This window comes from Neopelma chrysocephalum, unplaced genomic scaffold, assembly GCF_003984885.1.
Source record: "Neopelma chrysocephalum unplaced genomic scaffold, ASM398488v2 Primary Assembly neopelma1_77, whole genome shotgun sequence".
Lineage (NCBI taxonomy): Eukaryota > Metazoa > Chordata > Aves > Passeriformes > Pipridae > Neopelma > Neopelma chrysocephalum.
In genome coordinates, this window is record NW_020897738.1 from 6771564 (window position 1) to 6796482 (window position 24919).

At 41.8% G+C, this 24919-nt stretch overlaps 1 protein-coding gene across 2 annotated transcripts in view; it reads right to left on the reverse strand.

Moving 5' to 3' along the window:
• The window catches only part of GALNT9 (polypeptide N-acetylgalactosaminyltransferase 9), a 135447-nt gene that overhangs the window by 12654 nt on the left and 97874 nt on the right, over nucleotides 1-24919 (reverse strand). For both annotated transcript variants that reach the window (XM_027689568.1, XM_027689569.1), the window contains 3 exons: nucleotides 6923-7108; nucleotides 3243-3380; nucleotides 526-621 (listed from right to left, as the gene is read on the reverse strand). In XM_027689568.1, the coding sequence (XP_027545369.1) occupies nucleotides 526-621; nucleotides 3243-3380; nucleotides 6923-7108 (420 nt within the window). The remainder of the gene's footprint in view (nucleotides 1-525; nucleotides 622-3242; nucleotides 3381-6922; nucleotides 7109-24919) is intronic.

The window sequence follows — 24919 nt, forward strand, 5'->3', positions numbered from 1 at the left end:
ACAAGGACTGACAAAAAAAAAGAAATCTCCTATTTTAGAAAAGTCTTAGCTTAGGGGATATTCTTACCTCCCTTTGAAGTTGATGTTAAATATGTGCTTAACTTTTTGCCTACTTGGGGAATCACACCAGCAGCTTGCTAAATAATTTCTATCTAGGAGCCTATTGGACCAAGGAATATTTTATTTAGAGAGGTACCATTCCTAGAGCAAGTCCTGTCATAACAAGAAGAGCTGCTCACTCACACAAACCACCTAAATTAATTCATCTTCAGTGGATCCCTGTTATTTAAACAAATTAACACGATTCTTCTCTTTTCCTAACTGGCCTCTTCAATGTGTAGATTCACGTGCTGAGCAACCTTGGAAAGGACACCCAAAAAGACTGGAGTAAAGCCAGATATTTGCCTTTGCAGCTCAGGAATGCACTGCCAAACTCAACTCAAATGCACCAAATGACCTTTTGTTTCTTCTGAAAATTCTTTAAGTTAAAGATTTCTTGCTGATGATGGGATTTGAACCACTCACCTGAGAGGACATCCCATGGCATGGATACAGGATTGCTTTGTCATCCTCTTCGGCTCCCTGGTCCAAGCAGTAGCCACTGGCTTTGCTGTTCCTCACCTGGAACCAGAGCAGAACAAACCCAGCTGGGTTAGAAACCAGTCCCTGTGATCCAGGTCCCATCCGGCCAAATCTCAGCTGTGCTGCACCATCGACACCAGCAGTGTGTAAAACTGCCCTCTGAGAAACACATGCTTATTCTTCAGACAGGACAAGATGCCAACAGTGCATTTGCTTCAGGAAAAGACATTATTTGGACAACCTGCTGTCTTCACAGACCTTGGGTCAGAGTTATATTTTCAGCAATTACTCAAGGATCAAAACGCCATAAAATTCACTCTGACCCAGGCCAATTTTTGCTCCAAATTACTCCTGTGTAAACATAAATTTTGACCCTGTTGTGTTGAGTATGTGACTTAACAAACAGCATAGGAACTACTCAGTTTTTGTTTCTTCCTATTCCTTATATAAAACTAAAAAATCATGTGAAAAAAATTTTATTTGAACTGAGAATATTGTACATTGTTATGTACAGGAGTGACATAAAGCACATTGCACGGAAGGGTACAGGCTCAGGGATCCAGTGAAGTAAAAAATTCCTGTGTCTTCCCAGAAAAGGAGAATTTACAAGTCTATAAAAAACTGGGATGGAGCTCTTGTGAAAACTCAGGCCTTTCTCTTGAGACTAGAAGTAATACACACATATTTTGGACATAGAAAAATTTTACAGGTATCATAAACAAGAAGTTATTTAGACAGACACTTTGGTAGAGTCAACAGGTCAGTTTTGGTTTAGACTGTGAAGTATCTCTCTGGCCACCCCCATAATATAGAAACAGCTGCTGCACAAGGTGTCAGAAAAAAATCTGTAAATAATCCTTTATATCACAGTGTGTACAAGCAGAACAGGGAATCCAATTGGATAAGGGGGATCACCAACAACTAAATTTCAGGAGGTTTATTTTATGACTCAGGCACTATAAAGGCTAAAGAAGATGAAGACAGCTTTATGACATGGCTTTAAAAATGTGAATTGAGTCACTAGGAAATATATTTTTACTACTGTTTCAATCTGTTTCACATCTGCTCGATACATCTATTTTCCTTTAAACTCACTAAAATCCAGGCATCTTTTCCTCCAGGAAAATAACCAGAGGAGAAAGTATTTAATAACAAGCCTAATGCCATTTAGGATGAAGCCTTAAGTATTTTCATTCTGGGCATGTAAGACTGAAAGGGACCTATGCCAGTTTATACCAGCTAAATAGCTTGTGTGGCTGCATTTTATTAAAAATGTTAATGAATTTAGATATCTGCATCACTGAGCTTTCTGTTTGACTCAAGAACCTTCTGTGTAACCGCTCAGGAGAAACAAACTTCATTTCAGGGCCCAGCTTGCTCAGTGTCTGCTATAATTGACACAACATTGGCAGTTCTGCCAATGCTCTTCTCAGTTAACAGCTTTCTCAGAGCTGACAGATACCAACAGCTCCTGTTGAGTTTACTAAATGTCTTTTCTCAGTTACCGATGGGGATGGTTATATCAGGATGCAAAGTGATATTCTGCAATAAAATTTGCACTTTGTATCAATATCTCGAGTGCCTGGCGTATTTTTACATGAAGTCAATCAAAAGGAACAGAAAGGAAAAGTGTCCACTCAGTTGTCTTGTGGGAAAATATACTGCCTGTGGATTTAAATGCAGTTCAAGGAGACAGTTAAAATCTTAAAAACACGATGCAGCAGGAGAGCTCCTAGAACTTCACCCCAGTTCACCATCATAAATGACAGCAAGTCCTTCTATTACAGGCGTGTGAAACAGATTTGAAGTCACAGAAGGCACATCTGACCTCTTTAAAGGCTGGGGGCAAGCAAATATGGGAGATTTCACTGGTTCACAGAAGAGAAAGAAAAGACCCAGAGAGCTGAGATGAACCAAAATGTCCAATTTCTAACATGTTTGGATCCAGCAGTTTATCAGGGTTGAGTAACCTCCCCATTCAGCTGCCTTTGAGTTGGTGTTCCAAGGTATTACTCGATACTGGTACACAAGTGAAAATGAAAGTACACAAAATATAGAATTTGAGCACGAGGCAGCAAAACTGGTTTTCCTCTACTGACTTTTTTTGATGAGGAGATACAGACCTGCCAAATGGTATCCTCACCTCGTAGTCTGAACAAGGATATGTTTCTTTTTATCCTGAACAGGATAAAAGAAGAATTGCGAAAATGAATTAACAAAATCAATGTAATCCTTCAAATAGTTCAGCAAAACTCAAAGAAGGGGTTGTTCTTTTCCTAAAAACAACTCAGCAAACTCAACTCTTCTCATAGTTCATCAACTATAATTATTTTAGCTCTCTTGACTGCTGATGTTTTCTTGATGATGTCTGTGGCAGCCTGTTTGGGAAGATGATTACCTCAAATTTATGTTCTCAGAGCTGCTCTATTTTAAAATGAAAGAGTTTGCATATCTCTGTTAGTGACAAGGATTTCACCTGATGTGCTCCAGTGAGAGGGAAGGGGCTTCTCAAAGCCACACTTCTTAGTGTTGATTAAAAGCAGGGGAGGGTATTTTTTGTTGCTACTACTGTGCTGACTGTGCTCTGTACATCCTGATACCACTAAAATGAAAGGACTTCTCAAGTGCAGCCATGAGGTGTTTTCAAAGACATACAGTACCTCTCCATAGGTGACTGTGTTATTGTAAACCCTCATTTCAGGGTACACGTTCTCCAAGTACCACTTAAAGCTCCGGCACTGCAGTCGCTGTCGCAGAGCAATTCTTTCAGAAACGTCTCCAAAGTCAACTCCAGGGTTCTGCAAAGCAGAAAATGAACAAAGAAATCTCACTGCGCTGACTTTATGGTTGCTTTCTTCACTGAAACCAAACTGGAGTTCATTTTGTACACCAAGCTGTAGTTTCCCTCTCTTCTTTCTCTTTTGTGAGTAGCAGCTCATCAAACAGCTGCCTTTGAGTGTAGACAATAAATATTAATGAAAGCCAGTAGAAAAAGAAGGATAAAGAACAGGCAAAAAACCAAACATAAATCAAAACAACAAGAATATAATAAGAATGTTGTTACTTACAGCAATTCTAAATGTTTGCAATCAATCCTGAAGCCTTTGGTTTCAGATTTGTTTGGAATTTAGGAGTAATTCTGATCTAAAATATGGCAGCTTGGTCATGGTTTACTCTAGTAAGAGCTTTGGGTATTCACTAAGGCAAATGACATCAGAACAGACCTGTTAAAACTTCAAAGCAAAGCTGCTCAAGAAGTCATTAAGTTCCACTAAGCATTCGTACAGATCAGCATTCAGTTTTTACTGGAACTGGAGCTCATTTGCAGACTTGAGCCATAAAACACAGCTAAACTCAAAACCTTCTTTATTATTCTACTTCAGAATTTAATTCATGTTTAAATACAACCCCATGAAAAGCAGGGGTTGGAAGACTCAAGTCACTATGACCAAACTCAGCCATTTAAAGACGGCAGGTGCTGACTTAGAGCCTGTTGATTTAAAGTGTTATAAATCATCACAGTTCAACAGTAAGACAGTAAGGGTTACCTCATCTAATAATCTTTTCCAACACTATATTAATCAAATGGACTGAAACTGGGGGAGTTTTGCATGGAATCTGTCTGAAGTGCCTTGCACTTTTCCTCCAGGAGGATTTCTGTAGATTGTACCTAACGCAGGGTCACGAGACAGCAGCAAATCTTAGCTCAGCGTTTATTGAAACCCCCAGCAGATGCCTGGTTTTCAGGAGAGAATACAAGTGTAATGCTGAACAGGTTTTTCTATTTGCCACACAAAGAGTTTGCTGTGCTCACTGCTGCTTGCTGATGCACACTCTGTCATGAGCTCTCAGTGCAGCATCCATTCAAATGGATGTTAATTTACGTGCTACTTCAGGCTATGTGGAAGGGGAGCAATCCTCTGAGGCACTCGGGGCAATAAATCATTCCAGGTAAGGTTCCTTTATCACTAAAATTGTTGAGGAACAGATCATAAGCAGGGGGATGCCGAAATATGTGGTTAAGTAAAATAAAGCTATGCTGACCTGCTGCTGAAGGTTATAGGAACATGACCTTGCAGATGTGGCCCAGACCATCTGCTAATCTGGGTACACATTATGCACAGATTCTCAATAACTGGTAAGGGAGTGATTTGTGACATAGGTGGTGGGAGTTATAAAAGAGTTAATTTAGCTCGGTTTTGTGATATGGGAAAAAACCACATATTTTCACTTGCCTCCTTTCTGCCCTATTCTTAAATAAGGCAATAAAATGCCCTTTTTGCAGTTCTGTTTTTACAGGGCATGAGAGCAGCAAATTGAGCAGCTGTGAAAATGCTGTGCTCACCCTCTGTGCCAGCTGCAGTCATGTGCAGGTACAGAGCAATGGCACAAAAATGAGGTGTCTACAGATATTCTTTTCAACCAGCTACCAAGATTTCCAGTTCTCCTGCAGAAGGTTTTTGTAATGGCTTATACCAGCACAGGACTTCTGAGCCATCTGGATTGAATACTACAGTGGAATAACTAACACTAGCTTCCTTCTCCTAAGAGAGCTAATAGGGTTATTTTTATGATGCACATTTTATCAATCAATCAATTTATTTTATGGAAAGAAAATTTTAATGCTTAGTACTGCTCCTGATTTTATGACTTTTATTGTAGATGTGCCTGGGTTTTTTTCAAAGCTCTGCTGTATGGCTCAGTGCATAAAACTACATCAATAAGTAATCTCAGGGAGATTAAAGGAAATCATATTTTGGTGTAAATGCTTATTTAAATATCATCGTTTCTTGGAATTCATTTGCAGGTGTCATCAAGCAAGCAAATTTTCTGAGGTTACTTTTTCATCTCCTATTTGAAAACTAACCATTTCAGCAAGTGGATGCAGACAGGGCCAAAATGCCCCTAAAAACTTAGATGGACACTGTTTTGTCTTCCTCCTACTGTCACAGAAATCTTGTGTGGCAAAAGTTATGCAGTATTGCCTTTTGTTAAGGCAAAATAATTCTCTGCAATTACCTCTCATGCCAAAAGAAGTCACCAAAAACACATCTCAGAGACCTTGCACAGTGTCCAATACTGAACAGCAGAACGTGAAATTCAGATGTGTGAGAACATCTGACATATTCACACATCACATGGAGAAGAGGAAATATTGCTGGTTTAGATACATATTTTAAAAGCTACAACAGGAATGAACAAAAATGGGGTTTCACATATTTCCTAGGCACTAAAGCACAAATAGATATTTAGGACATAGACTAAATCCAATGAAGTGTTTAACAAGACTCCCATGACTTCGATGAAGCCCAGGTCATAACTGAATACTCCCAAAGACACTGCTGGATTTGTGTATTTTCCTGTTCTGATAGGAACACTCCTGTTTCCATTTGCTTCAATCAGATCTGGACAAACCCCTGATATAAGGGCTAATGACACCATCATCATCTACAGACCAGTGGATGCTTCCCCTCAGCTCCCCTGTGCCCCTTCACGTGAATCATCTGGATCCAAACACCATTAAGGAATAGAGGAACAGTCAGTTCCCACCTGCCTGGGATATAACACAACAACCCTTCTCTCCAAGAACTACGCTCAGTGGAGATGCAGCACGTGATAGACTTACAGAATAAAGTGATAAACTGAACCTACACTTTATCTAATATTTATATTACACGGATTCCTAGAGGGCCCCACATGGCACCTACAATTCATGTGTGCAGTGAGGAACAGAACGTGTTCACATGGCACCTCTCAGACTGCGGACAATAAAGCCAGTTAATATGTGATTCTTTTATTGCATACTTTGTATTTTATGCTGGTGAGGTCTACTGAGTCTCAGGATGAATGATGGTATTTATTTATGGACATTTCTGCAGTCCCCACCACTGTAGCATATGAACACCTCAGAGTTTAATGGCACCCCAAATTAACGACTTCTGAGGAAGCACATAAACCTGAAAACATTTTGCTCTAGTTAAATTATAAATCTGTGTCGCTGCACACAACAACCTGTGCTGAGCACACAACCAAACCTACACCGAGGAGGTGAGTTTATATGGCAGAACTACACGTGCTGAGCACACAACCAAACCTAGACTGAGGAGGTGAGTTTATATGGCAGAACTCTCCGTGCTGAGCACACAACCAAACCTACACCAAGGAGGTGAGTTTATATGGCAGAACTCTCCGTGCTGAGCACACAGCAGCTGACATCACTCCTTCCCCGAGCTCAGCCTGCTTCTCCGGCTGTACCAACGCCCTTCACCTCCAAGAGCTAACTAGGAACAGCCATCCACCTTGCTGCCTGTGTTCAGGAGAGAGTGTGCCCTGTACTTACTGCCATGGGGATGTTCCAGGCCATGTAAACGTGCGACTTGAAGTCGTCCATCCAGACCTCGGCGGCGCGCAGGGCGTTGCGCTTTGCATAGTAGTCGATGTCGTTGTTGTAGGGTTTCTTGGTGCGCTCGATGTGAGCCACACGAGAGCAGGGCAGCACCTCCATGCTCCCCCCGCACTGCCACACCTGCCACAGGGACAGAAAACAACCACAGGAGTTTATTTTTTCCCCCCCTTTAAAGGCAACAGAACTGTTTCTTTTCGGACGCCGCGTGTGGTGTGTTTGCTGGTTGAAGATGGGGGCTGTTGAATGATTCAAAATGATCCCAAATTTCCCTGCTTTGGGGGTGCACACTGCCTAGAGATGAGGCCAAGGTGAATGCAGATGCCTGCATTAGGCACATAAGTTTAGAAGCCATAAATAGCCAAGTCCCTTCCATAGTATCTTTGCTCTTGGAACCATCAGGCAGAGGATGAGTTATAAGGTGGGAACCTCTATCACAGGGGCTATTTTAACCTGGTGCTTGTTACTGAAACTTCAACAAAAATCAGCTCTATCGTCTGTCTGTGTTTGGCACACGAATGGTGCACTGGGAGGGGCTCTAAGGTCTCCCTGGAGCCTTCTCTTCTCCAGACTGAACATCCCCAGCTGCCTCAGCTTGTCTCCACAGGAGAGGTGCTCCAGCCCTCTCATCATCTTCTCTCTCTACCCTGAGTCGATGAAGGTGGATAAAAGGGGCTGCACAGGAGACTGTATCACCCAGCCTTCCCAGACACCACTGCACCCAGACTGTGCAATTTTTTCCCTGTTGATTATTTACTGTCTGAAGTGAGGAATAACGAGCACTTGTCTCTTTGCATCAGTGAGATTTGGAGTGATGCAGGGTGAGTGAAGCTTATGCACTTCAGTTCCCTCAGGTCTGCACCTAGTAGTACAGTCTAGCTGAAATAAATAAAAGATATATAATTCATTGCTTTCCAAGGTTGCCTTTTACTGTGAATAAAAGCACATTTCAATACAAAATGTATTCCAGAACTATACTGGGGCAGTTCTCCACCTCACCTGCCTTCTCAAGGACAAAGATAAACTGCTTGGGAAGATAAAATCTCCTCTGGTTTGGCTTTTTTCTTTTTTTTCTTAATACTTTGTTAGGCAATATTTACTTGCTGTTTTCCCAACAGCTCTGTAGTAAATCACTGGCCACTGGAATTTACATCTGACAAATGGAGTACATTGAAAAACACACTGCTCATAAATTTGTACTGACATGTGCTGAGGGTTTCCAGTGCAAAGGGGAAGGGCTACAAAAAAAGAAAGGAGTTAATTGATTTTCATGATCAGAAGGGGAAATGAGCAGTACACTTTAGCATACTGGTGTTTGCCCAACCCAGCCTGGAAGTCAGTTATTTAATGCACAGCACATTTTTCTTTCTCTTGATATGGCTAATGACCTTGTAACTCTTATTTATATATCCTGGTGCCAAGGGCAAATATATTATCTGAGTGACAGATTTATTTCCTTCAAATGACAGTGCTCATACAAACCTGAAAAGGAAAAGGTACTAAACTGCAACAACATTAGAGAAAACGGTTTAGCTCATCTGTAAATTCAACGCAAACAGTTATTTATCAGTGATAAATTCTCCACAGATGAAATCCACAGGGAAAACAGACACCTGGCTTTGGGGAAAACACAACAAAAAAGGCAGCCTGGAGCTTGGTGCTCAGCACTCAGCATGGATCTGTGCTGTCACCTCCCTCCCCTGCCCTTCAGCCTCATTTTGCTCTTTAAAGAGGCAACATCTGCTGAAGAGGGGGAAGGAAGGAAGGAAATTTTTCTTCCTTAGAAGAAATTTCCTTTTCAAGTTTTCTTTCCTTAGAAGAAAAATTTAACCCAGATGACTTGGCTTTTTCTGGGAAGATGTAACTTTTAACATCAGTGGGGGATGTTTCCCAGGATAAAGATGGGATTTCCAATCCCAGAGAAAGAGAACTGGATGGGGCAAGGAGTCAGACAGTCAGGTATCATCAGGTGTACATCACCATGCCACCATTTCTCCACATCCCAGATAAATGCTACTCAACAACTATGGGTCATTTCTTTTCAGGCCAGACAAGGTCTCCTGTTTCACTTCATAAAGATTATTTGCTGTTCAGTGGAGCACAGATATGACTGTATCCCCACACCCTTTCAGCACATAGCTAAGTACAGAGTGAAGAGTCTTCTCCCTTTCCAGCCCAATAATTGCTTAAATTTACACTAAATGGAAGAGTTTCAGTAGTACAATCAAACGTGCATCCAAAACCGGGCAAGATCCCAGGAGTTAAGAGCCATCATGTGAGATTTAGATAAATGCTCAAGGTTTGTGTTTGAATGAGGAGGATGGGAGGTTCAGCAGCACCTTCTCCCTGCTGGACACAGAACTGAAAGACATTCATGATGCAGAAAACCACTGCCTGTGTGCTCCTGTCCACTGCCCACTGGTTGATCCTGAACCTGGTTGATTTTCCTCCTCTCCTCATCCTCAAAACTGTATTTAATGACCAACTTTAACAGTAGCAGATGACACATTTCTTTTTCCACATCAAACTATGAAATTATGCCAGAAAATAATTACATGCCTCTATAAAGCATTTATCAAGCAGAATCCTTAAAGTGCCTTACTGGGGGAAGCAAATTATTTCTAACTGCGAGCATAAAGTGATGCCCAAGGCCCTTCAAATCCACACACTTCAGGCAATCCAAGAAAACTGACTTCCATATCAGTGACTTCTGGGACAACACCACATTTCCAGCCCAAGCTATTCCTCTCATACGGAGCTGCCAACACTAAATGTGTGTTTCAGGGCTCATTTCCTGAGGAGGTTGGAGGTGTCACAGCCTCTCTGAGCTGCTCCCCACGAGGGTGCACATCAGTGAAAAGCACACTCCGCCTTCTCTTCCCCCATGGAGAGGCAAATCTCTCACAGTATATTTTTTTTGTTGGGCTTCACAGCACACACTCATCAGATATATTGTGGGGCAACAGCCCAGGCTCCGTGGAAGGCCAGGTGGATCATCCCAGCAAAGCAAAGTGCAGTTTGTGCTGCCTGACTCGGTGCTGCTGCAGCCCAGGGACTCGGCTCTGCCTCCCTGAGCACCAGCACTCCGTGCAGAGTTTTAAGACATGATCAAGTAATTCCAAGAGACACTCAATTTATCTGCTAATTGTAGCTAATTTCTAATTTCAGCATTGCTCTTTAGGCTGCTATAAACAAAATTGATAGCAATTTAAATGTTACCACAGCCGCGTTACCTTAGCGTTTTTACTGCTAATTATCTCAATCAACTTTTCTATAAACAGACGTATTAAGTATTGAGAAGAACAAGTACCCACATCAGGAGTAAATTACAAACTGAATGATAATGTTTGTGGTTTGCACTACAATGATTTACTGACACTAATTATTAGCTGTTCCTGTACGTCTGAGATATGCCTGTCCTACAGGAAAGTGTTTATTTATTCAGCAGTCAACCAGACATCATATTCTGTCAAAATCTGAGATGAGACCATGTCTTGTCTGCCATGACCCAAACTGTGCATCAGCAAAGCTCTCTGAACACAGGTTGGGTACATTATTTAGAAAGGCTAATGAAGTGCCATGATTTAACTCTCCACAAACAAGAACAAATTCTCCAAGGAAACGCACTTTCCCACAAGTACTTTTTGCTGAAGGTCAAAAATACCACCTTTAATGGGACTTAAAAAAAAAAATTAAACTTAAAAAGAGTTTTAAACAAGCCTGGTCACCGTTGAGCAGGATGTAGAGCTGGCTGGACTGCTGGGCTAATCAATTCCCAACTCTTGGCAATATATATAAAGAGAGAACATTGCTGACGTGGTCTCCAGCTCTGCAGGTGAGATCTCCTTTCCAATATAATCATGACCTGCAGAGTGAATGTCAGAGCTCAGAAGCATCCTGGGATTTAATCTTCAGGTGAGCCATTTGCACAAGGGCAGCTGCAGCTCCCAAGAGGCTCTCACTGATTCCAGGGAGGGCTCTTCCCTCTCCATGGACTTGTGGCCCTGTAAATTGGGCATCACATTATTTTGTACATTGAAGTGACTGCACAGGGTTACTTAATTTGGTGCAGATGATCTCAGGAAAAGTGAAATCAGAAGGTAAAAATAAAAATGGCATCAGTATGAAAGCAAAGCTGAGGAGACAGTTTTAACTTTGAAAACTCAGACTGGAAGTAAAGATCATGATCCTTAAGAACTTTGTCCCTTGCTGTGAATTTTGCAGTTTAAACAGCTCAGTGCTCAGTGAGAGAGAAAAAGAAAAGTCTCAGACTCTGTTACAACTATTTTTTTCCATCAAATACACCTTTGATTTAAGCAGCTGGAGAGATGAGGTATCCAAGAACTGGTAATGGTAGGAAAGACACTTGGGTGTGTGGGGGATTTGCTTCCAAAGAAACACCCTTTGCTGACAACTTCACAGCCTCTTAATGGGCACACCAGTTCCACCCATTGCTCCAAACACTGCAAGTTTATAGATTCCACAGCAACTCCAATGGAGATCCAGCTTCTCTAATACTATAGAAAATCAAAATTAAATTTTCAACAATCTGAGGCTTTGAGCCCAGTTTTCACAGTCAGCAAGCTCTCTGGAGATGTCACTGTACAACCTGCCAGGGTGTCGTAGCAGTTTTGTGCTTTATCTGTTTCCAGGAGCTTGAGGACATTTCAGTGGTTGTTTGCTGAAAGGAACAACCACAGTCTGCATCTTCCAGCAGCAAGAAAATGGAAAAGACCAGCTTCAAAACACCCCCGTGGCAGCAGGGCCCCTTATTTCTGCTCCACCCAGCTGAGTGTGTCACCTGGCATTGCTGCAGTGGCCGTTCAGCACATCCTGAAACAAAACCCTGGTGCCAGAACTGGACTCTGATGTTTTATAAAGCAGTGCTGAACTCCACCTGAGCAGCACTTCACAGAAGTAGCCTTCCAGATTTCAAACTTTCTCTTCCGAGCGAAGGCAGCAGAAGAGATGGAGGAGTTTTTTTAAAGCAGCTCAGATATCCCTCATTTGTGATATCCCAGTGTGAGAATTCTTAAAAGTCAGAGATCTCGAGTTTTCTTCAGTTTTCAAGGCAAAGCCTACCAGAGATGGATGTCTTCCAGACTACCCACACACACCCACGGCAGGACTGGAAAAGATTTTTCTATTATGAAAGAATTTCCACATGTTTCAGAAATTTTGTTGACCTAAATTCTCAAGAAGAACATCAATTTAAAAAGTTTTCACTAGTTGAAACACGTGGTCTTTATCACCTCTATCTGTATCCCCTCCAAATGTTTTTCTGAAACTGAGTTACTGATGAGTTTCAGAAGATCAGCTTGATGTTAAAAACTTTAATATATTTCAAGCTGAAAGGTCAGATTAAACTGAAAACCCAAACCTTTGCTGTAAAAATAAAACAACACAATCCTTCTGACAACATAAAAACCAGGTATTTGCTCTCATTTAGAAATTTTGCCTGTTCAACACAAGTATTTTTGGTTTGATTTGTCAGCTTGAAGAGCCTCAAAAACCTGCCCATCAAACTTTAAGGGGTCCAGTGGGCTCCCAGGCCCTCTCAGAATGCATGTGGCCTGGAGATAAAAACGCCTTAAATCACTGTGACAGACCATGCAGATGATGGGATCTGACACGAGGATTAAATTGTGGTTCCTCAAGGTGAAAGAAGCCTAAGTAATTTCTGACAAAAGCTGCAACACCTGAGGGGCAGCAGCACGTGCAACCCAGGTAGTAAATTCACAACAGAAAGCACCACTGAGGCCTTTTCAGCCCCTTTGACATCCCAGTGTAAAATAAAATTCACCTCTACAGCAGGTACAGTAAAATTCCTACTGTGAGGAAGTCAAACAGAAAGAGAGCTCTTAGCATTCAAACTGTGCATAGGAAGATGATGGTGTAGTTTCAGCTTCTCTCTCCAGTCAGCCATGAACCAACAAGGTCTAAATCAGAAGGGATTCTTCACAGCACATTTGAAAAAATTACAGTAAAACCCTTTCCCATCTGAAACATGGGAGCTCTGTAGTTATCCTCCAGCCCTTAATGGATGTGGCAACTCTTCTAGTGCCCACACTAGATTGAAAAAAAAAAAATTAGCATGAATATAGCACATTTAGGGTTCTTGCATTTCTGATAAGGACAATTCACGTAGCTCACTGAAAACTGATTTTTCAAAGTAATTTATAGCCTGACATTTTCTTGTTTTCTAATGGAGTTTTATGGATATTCTTGCTTCTACGTATTCTCAGAGCTGCCTAGGGAGTCATATTTAATCAGCTGTGCTAGATAAAGTGCTCTCTCTGTTTTTCACTTCACATAGGAAGCTATTAAAGACTGGGGAGCTGTCATAATCAAACACATCATATCGAGAAATTAATCACATGGTCTTGTTTTGTTCATCAACTACATTTTTATCACCATCTTTAAAGGCAGCCATAATTATGGTTTAAAAAAGTCCCAACTCTCATTTCTCAAAATAGCCTGTGCTATTTAATGGTGCACTTATAGAGCAATAATCTTTCCATGCTGGGACAAACCAGCTTACATCAGAGAGACTTTCAGCTGCCAAAAAAAAGAGTTGAAAAAAGGAAGAAAATCACATTTCAAGATCCACAGATCTTTGTTTTGTCAAAGGTTTCAGGATAAACTTCTGACCAATGCTTTCAAATTACAGCACCCAAAAGGGTCCTGGGTTGACTGATCCTGACACTGTCCCTGTGACAATCCTTCCTTTTTGCTCTCAACTCCTGCTAAAAGCAGTTTGCAGATAATCTGCTCACAGCAGATGTAAAGGGAGTGTGAATAAAATCTCACACATAAAAGCTAATTCTGTTCCTAAGCGGGTCTTCTTATCCCAGGTGTGTCAATACCTCCCCCTGCTCCTGCTGCCCTGTGAGCCTGGGAACACACAGCAGTGTTTGAGGACTAATCATCTCAGAGGCCTGAATTTCACTTGGGGCTCTCCTAATGTTTTTTTCCTGGCTCAAACAGCAAGAACTTAATTTGAGGAGAGAAGCAGAGATATGGAGGACAGAGTAGCTGGAGCCATACAAGTCTTTAGTATATGTTTGGTTGCTTTACGATTACTATTTTTATCAATATTTCAGTTGCCCCAACGATGAACACTTGGAAGCTTGCTGTTTTTCCCAGAACTGTGACAGGAGTGTTCAGGGGAGTGCTGTTAGATCCTGCACAGTCACCTAAGGTGAGGTTTCATGGCAGACTCAAAATGGCACTTTTTCTGTATAGGAAAGCAAAACAATTTTTTCATAGGTATTTGATTAGCTTTCAAAATTTGTTAGAACTGATTGGAGTTTGACCTCTTAGCTGTGTTCCCTTGGGGTTTTCTGATATTTACAGAAGAACTGCTTTCAGAAAACAAAGGCAGTGTAATGATAAATGTTCCTGCAATGAGACACTCAACCGATGCGTGTTTTAAATTTCTCTAGTGGCTCTTCAGAAGCAAATTTAGAGGCTGTCCTTCACATATTTCTTAGAGGTTACACAGAACCACGAGCCAGTTAAGATCTCAGATGTGACAACAGCAAGAAGATAAAACACTTCTGTTAACCCTCCTACAGAAGAAAACAGATAAGCACGAAGAAATTGAAACATGTTCTAGAGAAACTCACACTCCAGCAACTGCTATCTTGCTGTTAAGATAAACTCTGTGTGTAAAGAACTAGGTCTGATAAATTAATAGGGCAGTTGCTATGCAAGGGAGGAGATAGGATTTAAAATGATATTAAAAATGTCCCATATGCTTTTACCACTAACCCGATCTCCATAAACCCATATTTTGTGCAACTTTTACAAAGGATAATGCAACTTTGAAAAAAAGCATGTCTAGGGAAGAAGCTCATGATTTGATGTGTGAAGCAGATCTCCCTTCTACAAGGAAAATTCCATACTCTCTGAAATGTCTTGATGAGGGGCAGGGGGATGGAAGTTGCAAAACCCATTACAGGTACTAACAAAGGAGGCAACCTCAGGGGCACATGTCTGGCAACCACTGGGATGTTCTGTACCACGGGCCTCAGGTGCAGATCAGCACTGTTTATCCACCTTCAGTCTCTCTGACATCATTGCTCAGGGATGGCATTAGGGCCTGACAGGGGAGGAAGCACTGAGGAATGGCAACAGGGAGAAGGGACAGCCTAAGGGCAAGCTTTTAATTTTCAAAGGCTTGTTTTTCGTAGCAAATTAATGAATGTTGGCACCTCAAAATGCTCCAGGAGACGTTAACAGCTCCTCTCACATAAATGACAGGCATAGAAAAGAGACTGCTTTGAGGCAAACCCTTAAATTTCATAGACTAGAGATAATAACTCTACTTTCTCTGAATTCTCCTCAAGTCTGAAGGAGGCTGCAGATCTCTTCTTCTGGTCTAGTACCAGAGATGTTGGTTTTTGCAGCTACAAATCATTTTTCCTGTACAAAGTAAAGGCAATTTGGTATCTTAATTTAGTTTGGTAATTGTCCCAGGCAGATGCTTCCCATAACATATTCTTTAAGAATGCATTTGATGAGAATAATTTTCTGCTTTCTTACAGATTTACTCAACTTTTCCCCAAATCAACAGAATCGCTGTCAGTCACTTCTGTAAATCTGTCAGCACAGACAGTGTTTGGACTGTAACTGTTAAAACTCAACAAACTGGCCTTGCAAAAATACAATTTATATGGGATACATGAAACAGCATTGAAGACCAGCCTCTCATTATTGTTCCTTACTTGCCCTCCTTGTGATTGGTTTGGGTCGTTTCTCCTCATTTATCCCAACAGACCATAGAGAAAATCTCCCTCTAAATTCACATCTCAGCAAGGGATAAAGTCTTATGTGCACTAAGCTCACATCAGAAAATCTGCAGCTGAGCTCCTGCAACACTTCAGTTCTTAGGAAAACACCTCTTTTGCCAGGCTGTGCTTTACCAACCTGCACCAAACCACCAGCCAGCTCAGAAGGTTCCCCTGGAGCACAAGAACCAGCACAGTCACTGCCACAGACCAGTGCTCACTTGGACACTGCTGAAAGGAGGCTCCAGCCTGGCTGAGCTGAGCAGGGCAGCATTCCAAACCAGGCTGGAGCTCTCTGGCAGACACCAGGAGAACATCAGCCACAACACCAAAGGTCAGAGAGGGGATGCCTTGCTTGACATGGAGGTGTTCACGTGACACTTCCATAAAAGTGTCTTGAAGAGTAGAAAACCAACTCCCAGAGAACAGAACTGGGCACTTTCCAGAACACATCACTCACAAAACAACTACATTGACCACCCCTGTCATTGCTGTCTCAGCTTCCACCAACATCCATCAGGATTGTACAACCCTCAATCCTTTGGCTGCTCCATCACTGCCTGAGCAAACTGAGAGACACTCCATCCATCAGCAGTGCCAATACTGCAGAAGGGCTTTGAAAGCCTTTGGCTTCCTCTTGGAAAGCCTGACCTAAAACCAGGAACTGGTACTGGGCCATCCCATGCCTCTGGCCCAGCACTGGTTTCATCCCACTGAGGATCACAGGGTCCTGTGTGAACAACAACCAGTCCTTCAGAGAATGGAGCAGGTGCCAATCCCACCCTTGTCATTATGGACACTGTTCACAGAGCAGCAGCTCCTTCAGAAATCAACTTTTCTTCAACAAACTCATCTCCTCAGTGGGAAAAAGAAAAAAAAAGTGGTGAGTACAGAGGACCATATTTGATTAGATCCCATCACATGAACTATTTTAAACACAGACAGAGCTAAAGCCAAAGACTGTGATATTTATGCATTCATCTGGTTTAGGTTCAGGTTTGGGCTTTGGATCTCTGGTCAAATGAACACGGTTTGTAGCATTTGAGGGGAAGAGTTGGTTTATGTTTCAAACCCTTTCTCATTTTAATTTGGTATCTCTGGTGAACAGGGATTATTTCCTCCAGCAAATTAAAGCCAAAATTAGACTTTCAACCCAGAAGCAAAATTAAAAGCCTCCAAGACCAAAGCCAAATCCTGGAATTAAAACACCCACTCTTGAAATCCCTGGTGTTGTTCTATTTATATCACTAAATTTCAAATTTAAAATTTTTGAACTCAGAAAGTAAATAAGAGAAATAAATAATACATCAAGTTTAGAGTCATGTACACCAGTGCATGTGGCAGGTGAAATACAGAGTCACAGAATGGAAGGAACCTCTGGAGATCACCTGGTTCAATCCCCCCTGGTTTCAACAGGTAAAAGCTGTCCAACTTTTTTTTCCTCCCCAAAGTGACTTCTCAGCTTTCTCGTGCAATACCACTAGTTCACACTTTCAGTCTTTTGCTAATTAAATAATATTTACTGTGTGCTCAACCTTCAGTGAGAACGCTGAAAAATGATAAAATGCTTCCTGACATTTTAGCTGAGACCACAGGGAGGAAGACTAAAGAGTGGAATTTATTGATGCTTCAATTAGAATAAAGTCATTCTTGAACAAGAAAATATTGAAACAGACTGACTAATGAAGTGATCACAAAGGGTCTTTTCAAAGGACCCTAAGTGGAGTCATCCTCATTTGTTTTCCTCTTTCCACAGCAGCCCCTTAAGTGATCTTTGCATATTGTCTACACTAAATCCTGCAGGGTTGCTATTTCATTTTAAAGAAAAAAGCTTTTAGGCTGCAAGGGATTCATTCAGTGAGAGCTATTATGCTTATTGTGGCTCTGCTGCAGAGCCAAGGGATTTACTATATGCTCATTAGATCCTGCTTTGTTCCAAACCAATCTTTTACAATGCAAATTTTAGCATGCTGATCTACTTAGAATAACATTTTCCAAAAAAAAAAAAAGGGCTATTACAGTAAAAGCTTCTTCTAATGCAGGAACACTACAAACTCAGATTAATTACTAATATTTTAGACCACAAAAACATCTGGTGTCTCAGCTTAAACTCAAGAAGTCCCAAGGACTCAAGTGTTACAGGCACAAAGCAGTACTGGGGATGGCCACAGAGCTCAGAGGGCACGTGATAAAGGCATCAAATGAGGCACATTTGTCATGGCTGGGGTACAAAAGACTTGATTTGTTCAGGCACTGGCCCCTGAAGCACCCCGGCAGCAGAGAAGCCTCACCAGAGATGCTCCTTCACCAGGAAGATCCCCAAGGCGAGAGGTGTGAGTTCTCCACAGCCCTGCCCCATCACAATCTCCAGGGCACTGCTGACAAGAAAAACAGGAAAGAAAGCGAGGCAAAAATGGGAAAAATGGCAGAAGTGAGTAGAAGCAACTCAAGAGCTGTGGCAGTTTCCACCTCTTGTTAAAGCTCCCTAAATTCCTGCTGGGCAGCCGTGACCTGCACAGGCACTGATGATGTGGGGGGCACTCTTGTTTTTCAAGGCATTAATTCCAACTTGTTCCCCCTCTGTGACCTTCCCAAGGGAGCAGTTGTAGGAACACAGAAGAATGAATATTATCATCCCAGAGATGTACCTGAGAGCTCCTTCTTAATAGTTCCATAAATCTCACTAAGTCTCGGTGCTTTAGGTGTACAGCAGAGATAATCCTGCTGCAAGGAATGGTGTGAACCCATCTCTCATACCTACAGAACCCAGCCAGGACAGTGACTCTACATTACAGCATTCTCTCCTGCACTCTGAACAGCAGAACTCGAGCTGGAGATAGAATTTATACTGAAAACCCATCTCTAGGAGGATAATTAATCAAACATCAGAGGTGAGCAATGAGAGAGAACTCAGTTTGCCAGCAGAAGCACTAACAAATCATTACAGTAATTCCAGACATCCTTTCCCACACACCCATTCTAAATCAGATCAGCAAACTAAACATGCAATTTACGTTAAAAAACCCACAAATCATCACCTGCTTATAATGGACAAGTTCATCTGGTGGGAATAAGCACCTGCTTACTAAACCAACACATGATTACTGAATTCAGATAACGTCCTGTTTCACACAGTAAGTGCCAAATCCTTAATAAACATAAGAAGCAGATGTGTGTGAGAATGGCTTTCACTGGGAATGCTTATTTACTTCGGATGACAACCCCATGATTAATATTCTGCTCCCAGTGCTATGGGAAAGTGCCAAAGGAGGGGCATTGACCATAAATGACTGGAATAATCTACCTGAGACGTGTCCCTGAAGTTTGAAAAATGCCTCTGCCCACACTGCCCTTTTGCCCAGGCACTGGGAGCCTTGGCAGCCACCTGAGCTGCAAGAAGAACGTGAAAAAAATGAAAAAAACCCCTCTGGTGAGTCTGTTACAACATGCTTTGACTTCACCTTTCTGACTTTCAGACAGTACACGTCTGGAAAGGTTTTTGGATACCTTAGAGGAAAAAAGAGCAGAGAAAAGGAACTTTCACAGAGGAAAGTGCTATTATGTCCTAGTGATTCACTCTGCCTAAATGCTTTGTTGCTGCCACTAATGGACAGATATTAACATTAATCACAGGCTGCCAAGTGACTGACAAACTAAGGTATTTTGTATATCACCTAAAGAGCTGGTAATTGGATGCAATTTAGGTAAAACACAAAAGAAAAAGGCCGTTTGTGATTTTGATGGACAACTCCCTGAAGGATCTCCAAACTCTAGGACTGCAAAGGAGGCTGTCACGTTTGCAGATTTGCTGCCTCTCCAGGGAAATTTAAAGTGAGGTCTATCACCAGACACAGCCTTGTACTGGCTCTTTCCATTTCATTTCTTCAGGACCAGTTATTCCCATTTACAAAGATTTAGATTAAGGTTTGCTTTAGTTGACAAATTCTTTTGTTTGGTGGATTTTCTAAAATTTTTTTTGTTTGTTGTGTTGTATAATGAAACCAACAGAAATTTATTGCTGGTGACATATGGAAGAGTTTGCTGGGCATGGTTTTATTCTTTAAATTACCTAGCACACATTCCATCTAGCACAAGAAGGTGAAAATACACACACACATTTGGCAGGATTTTTCCCAAGAGCTGAAAGTGTCCTCACAATTGAACACTGTAAATATTAGCTTTGGCTTATTGGGAAGACAGTGTCCCATTTTGTAAAAGTGCTGAGCAAATAAGGGATGTTCTTTGTTTGCAAGAGATTTCCAGAAGTTAAATATGTAGAGATACAGATACGGTTTCAAATTGAACCAAAACTGTGCTTGGCATTTCAAGGTGTTTGACAACTCAAGATATGGAATGAAAGTTCATTTCAGATCAAGCAAAATATTTTGTTGTTTTCAACAACATCTGAAAATACTCCTTTTGAGGATGTAATTAATGTAATGGGTTCTCCTTTCTCAACAGATGAACTTAGATGTAAAATATTTTTTTGCCAAATCTGTACTCTTTCTTGAAGAAATTATTTGGAAAATTAATGTCCCATTATAGATAAAAAGATCATTAATTGGTTACAAAGACGACATTAACATTTACCTTTTGCTTTTTCATGGCTTCCTTAATGAAATCATTCATCACCACTCTTCACTCCTGGGCTGGGAAATTAAACACCAAATTTCTGCTGTGAGCAGATTTTTAAAAACCCTTCTATTACAGACAGTCTTGAAAACAAACTCCTGGGAAGAAGCCCCATGCTCTGAGCCACATCCATTTTCTCCACCTTGGACTCACCACTTTGTGCTAAGCCAAAGGGAAAGGAAATCTACAGCAAAGAGATTCTCAAGTAAATTTAGTTGACATCTCTTATTCTGCTCTCCCGTGTCAGACACAGCCCTGCTGCCATCGATCCCACTGGGAACCAGCAGCACCTCTGTCCCTGCCCTTGGGAGAGGACAGAGCTCACCAGAGGTAAGAAGTGGTTTTGTATCATCCTTCCTTGCTCTTATCCCAGGACTTTCATCCTGACACCTGAGAGGGATTTGCCCACACCCACTGTGAGCAGGGAGAACAGCATCCCAGCTTCATGAACCAGGAGATGGGATGCTTCCCATGCCACCTCTTGATGACTCTCTCCTTATGAAATTCCATTGCCTCCCTGCACTTCTTAGCATGGAAAGGGTTAGAACAACTAGGATTTGTCAGATAAAGATTTCAGAGAACATTTGGACAACCTGGTTATACAGCACCCTCATCCCTCCTGCTCAAGCCTGTCCTTATTTCCCCTTCCCTGGCCCAGCACAGCATTTGGCCCCTCTGGGTTTCACAAACCACTGGATTTTGGGAGGGATTACAGTGCAGACATGAACTCACAAACATGGCACTGCCTGACTTGTGTCTGACAGGCCCAGTTAGATATCACACAGCCATGAAACACAGGCATCAGCACAAAACTGACCTTCAAAGCACGTCAGATGTGACCAGAGAAACACTGCATTAGAATAAATGCAGAGTTATATTGTGACCCACAGCATTTTATGTTCCCAGACAGTGCCTATACTTTTAGTCCTAAATATACATTTCAACTACATCTTGGCCGAAATAAATAAATAAATAAAAACAACTCCTCTGTGACTCCAGCAACTTTTTGTTTCTGGAGAATGGCAGTAGTCATTAAATGCTACTTTGCCTCATTAAAGTCTGAATTTCCAAGAACTGCAAGAGACAGTGCCACAGGGTTAAGTAATTCTTTCATCACATGGCTGATGTGTTTTATCCCTGCTGGGTCAAAAGTGCTCTTCATTTACCGAGCTCCAGGTTTTATCCATCTATTTATTTGCAGAGCCTTTGTTGTAAACATCCTGGACTGTCAAAGAAATAATCAAGAGCCTTTCCTATTCAACTTAAATACAATTCTGTTAAAAAAGCTTTTCTGGGAAAATGGGATGGATGATAAAAAGAGCCAAACCAACCAATTGCAGGGGCTGGCTTGCTTTGCCTATCATCTACAAGAAAATTTGAAAAAAATATAGCTTTACATCATTTTTATGAAGGCACTTTTCTGGACTTTCAGTTCATTTAATTTTGCCCTGGAGCGTCTTTGCTGTGAGTAACATGGAATACAATCCACTTGTCTGTCCTCTTGTCTCTAAATAATCTCTTTCCATCTTCACTCAGAGCCAGGCTGTCACAGGCAGCTAATACCTCTACAGAGATGAAGTAAGACAAAAGCAATAACCACAGTCAAAGCCCCCAGGGATTTCTTCACTAGCTCTAACTACAGTGTCCACTGTATCAAAATCCTGCCTTGCTGCCCTGTGTCAATGTTTACATGCTCTGCTGCTTCTACCAGTCGTGTTTTCAGAGGAATTCCAGCCTTATTATCTGCTTTGTCAGGTGATGGCAACAACTATTTTTTTTCCCATTTCCCCTGTCACTGTCACCTTCTGCCAACCACCTCTGGTCACAGCCTCTGCTCCACTGCTGAACTGTGCTGAGCAATTCTATTATTACATGAAGGATGCTGTGTTAAAAAAATAATTCAAGCACCCTGTAACAAAGCAGGAGAAAGGGCTTTGTGGCTGCTTGAGTCCCATTGTTCAGGCTAAACTGGAGGCTGGGTGGTTTATTTTGGCTGGGCCAAGTAAGGTGTTTGTGCCTGTCCTGGTTCATTCCCCCTGTCCTCCCTACTCCCCCCTTCCCACTGCTTGAGCCGGTCGTGCAAACGCCCTGTAAGTTGGGTAAATTATAATTCAAAAGGGTACAGTTTAATTTAAACACTTAATAATAGGATCTTGTATCATTTTGACAGATTTGGGAAGACTAAGCATGCAGCCGAGGAGGAAGCGAATGGTAATCTCTGTTTCAGATTGAAGACAAAGAGCAGACAATATATTTTTAACACATCTCTGCTGGAAACAAAATGTCTGGCTGTAATTTCTGTTGGCATGGACCTGGTAAAGGGTGAATTTCAGTTTTTAAAAGAGGAGAACTGTGACTGCTCACGTGGCAGCAGTTATGGAAGCTTCAATCACCTCCAGATGCTCCACACGCTCATATTGAAATACCGGGAGCATTCCATCCTCTGAAAGATGGACATGGACAGACAGAAATATATCCTCCCATCTGCCACAGAACAGAGATTGAATATAGGGAAATCAAATATCTTATCCAAAGTCACATCTGAACCTACAGCAGAGACAGAAAACTGAACTCAGGTTTTCCAATTCTGGGGCTGGTGCCTCAGCCAAAAGATTATCGTAATGCAACCAGCTGTGGTCAGTTCTCTGGGCTCTGCATGGAACAGGCAGAGAGCTGTTACTCATTCCCACATCTCTGCAGGATTTCTGACCAGGAAAAGTCAGTTCTGCTCAGTGTTTCAGAATTTGTGTTCAACCCAGCCTTTCTCACCTTTATTATTGTGAAGAGAAATCCCCCCTTGGTGCTCTGACAGGAATCAGGAGAAGCACTGGCAGCCCCAGGTGAGCCAGGACAGTGCTCCAGGGAACACACAGCCTGGCCAGGAGCTGCTCCAAGGAGCCCTGGAGGTCCCCAGAGCTGCTCCTGAGAGCTCTGCTGAGGAACAGGGTCTAGTGAGAGACCAGGGAAATTCAGCAAAGCAAAAGCAAATAAATACTGTTTGTGAAATAAGATGAATGTAATGAATCATTGCCTTCCAATTAGGAAATATCCTCTTCATTTTTTCCCCCCAGTGTAGTTTAACTGGGATACTCCTTCCTGATTAGAGTGAGACTTAAGAAGTCAAATCCATTCTCTGAGAGAAGTCTAAGAGAGAGTTTGATAAGTAGCTGCATGGGAAGAAATTCCTGGTCCTAGCTCTTTATTGTAGCAGAAGACATAATGAAATACAATAATTGGTAGATAATACTAGAGGAATTCTGACTTCAGGATAAATTGGAGTTTTTTTTAAACAATTAAGATAATTAAATGTTGAACAGCTTACTGGCTTACTGTGACAAACTCTCTACTACTTTCAGGTTTTTTGCAGTTAGGGTAGGAACCTTCTAAAACCCATCAAAAAATTCCTGCTGGGTCAGGACCTTGGCCCTCTGTTAGCAGTTTAATTAAAGAAGCCTGCTAGAAGTTGGGGGGTTTAACCCTTTTATATCAACTTCATGAAGTATTGAGGGAGAAAGAAAATACTAGGACTCAAAAGTCCGATAATTGGCAAATTCTACTTCTGCGATGTTTATAAATTACATAAAACTTTCATAAAACTAAAAATTAATGAGGTAAGATTCCTAGATTGGGATAAATTCAGCCTAATGATCCTTTGATGCAGAATTAGCATTTATTCAAACAATATTTCTTTCCTTAAACTTCTCATGCTACAATTACTGTAACTACAGGGCAAGAGATGCAGGTGGAGATTAATAACTCCTTCATGAGCAGAAAAATAATGAATATACAGAGCATCAATTTCTGGTAATCCAAGATACAAAGGAACAATGTCTTCCTCTGCTTGTAATGACTAAGGATGTGCAGTAAACCAGAAGTTATCAAGCAGAACAAAGTTAATGCACTTGTGAGTGGTACAGTCATGGTTTTATATTAATAAACTCAAGAGTAGGCAGCAAGTAACAGCTATTACAAAATAGGCACCATGGCCAGAACTGAGCACACTGTGTGACAACACCTGAGCAGCAAATGTTCTGCAAATGTCTTCCTCAAATGAAAAGTGGAAACTTTAATTTTAAGCTAGCCCTTGGGACAGCCATCATATGATGCTAGGTTAAAAAAGTGGTAGGTTCTAGAAGGTTCCTACCCTCACTGCAAAAAAACCTGAAAGTAGTGGAGAATTTGCCATATTAAGCCAGTGAGTTGTGCAATGTTTAATTATCTTTGTGCACCTTCTGGCACAGCTGCACTGCAGCCTCTGGGACTCAGCAGGTCCAGGGACACAGAAGGGTCCAAGGATGCAGAAGGATCCAAGGACACAGCAGGTCCCAGGACACAGAAGGATCCAAGGACACAGCAGGTCCCAGGATACAGAAAGTCCCAGGACACAGCAGGTCCCAGGACACAGCAGGTCCCAGGACACGGAAGGATCCAAGGACACAGCAGGTCCCAAGGACACGGAAGGATCCCAGGACACGGAAGGATCCCAGGACACGGAAGGATCCCAGGACAC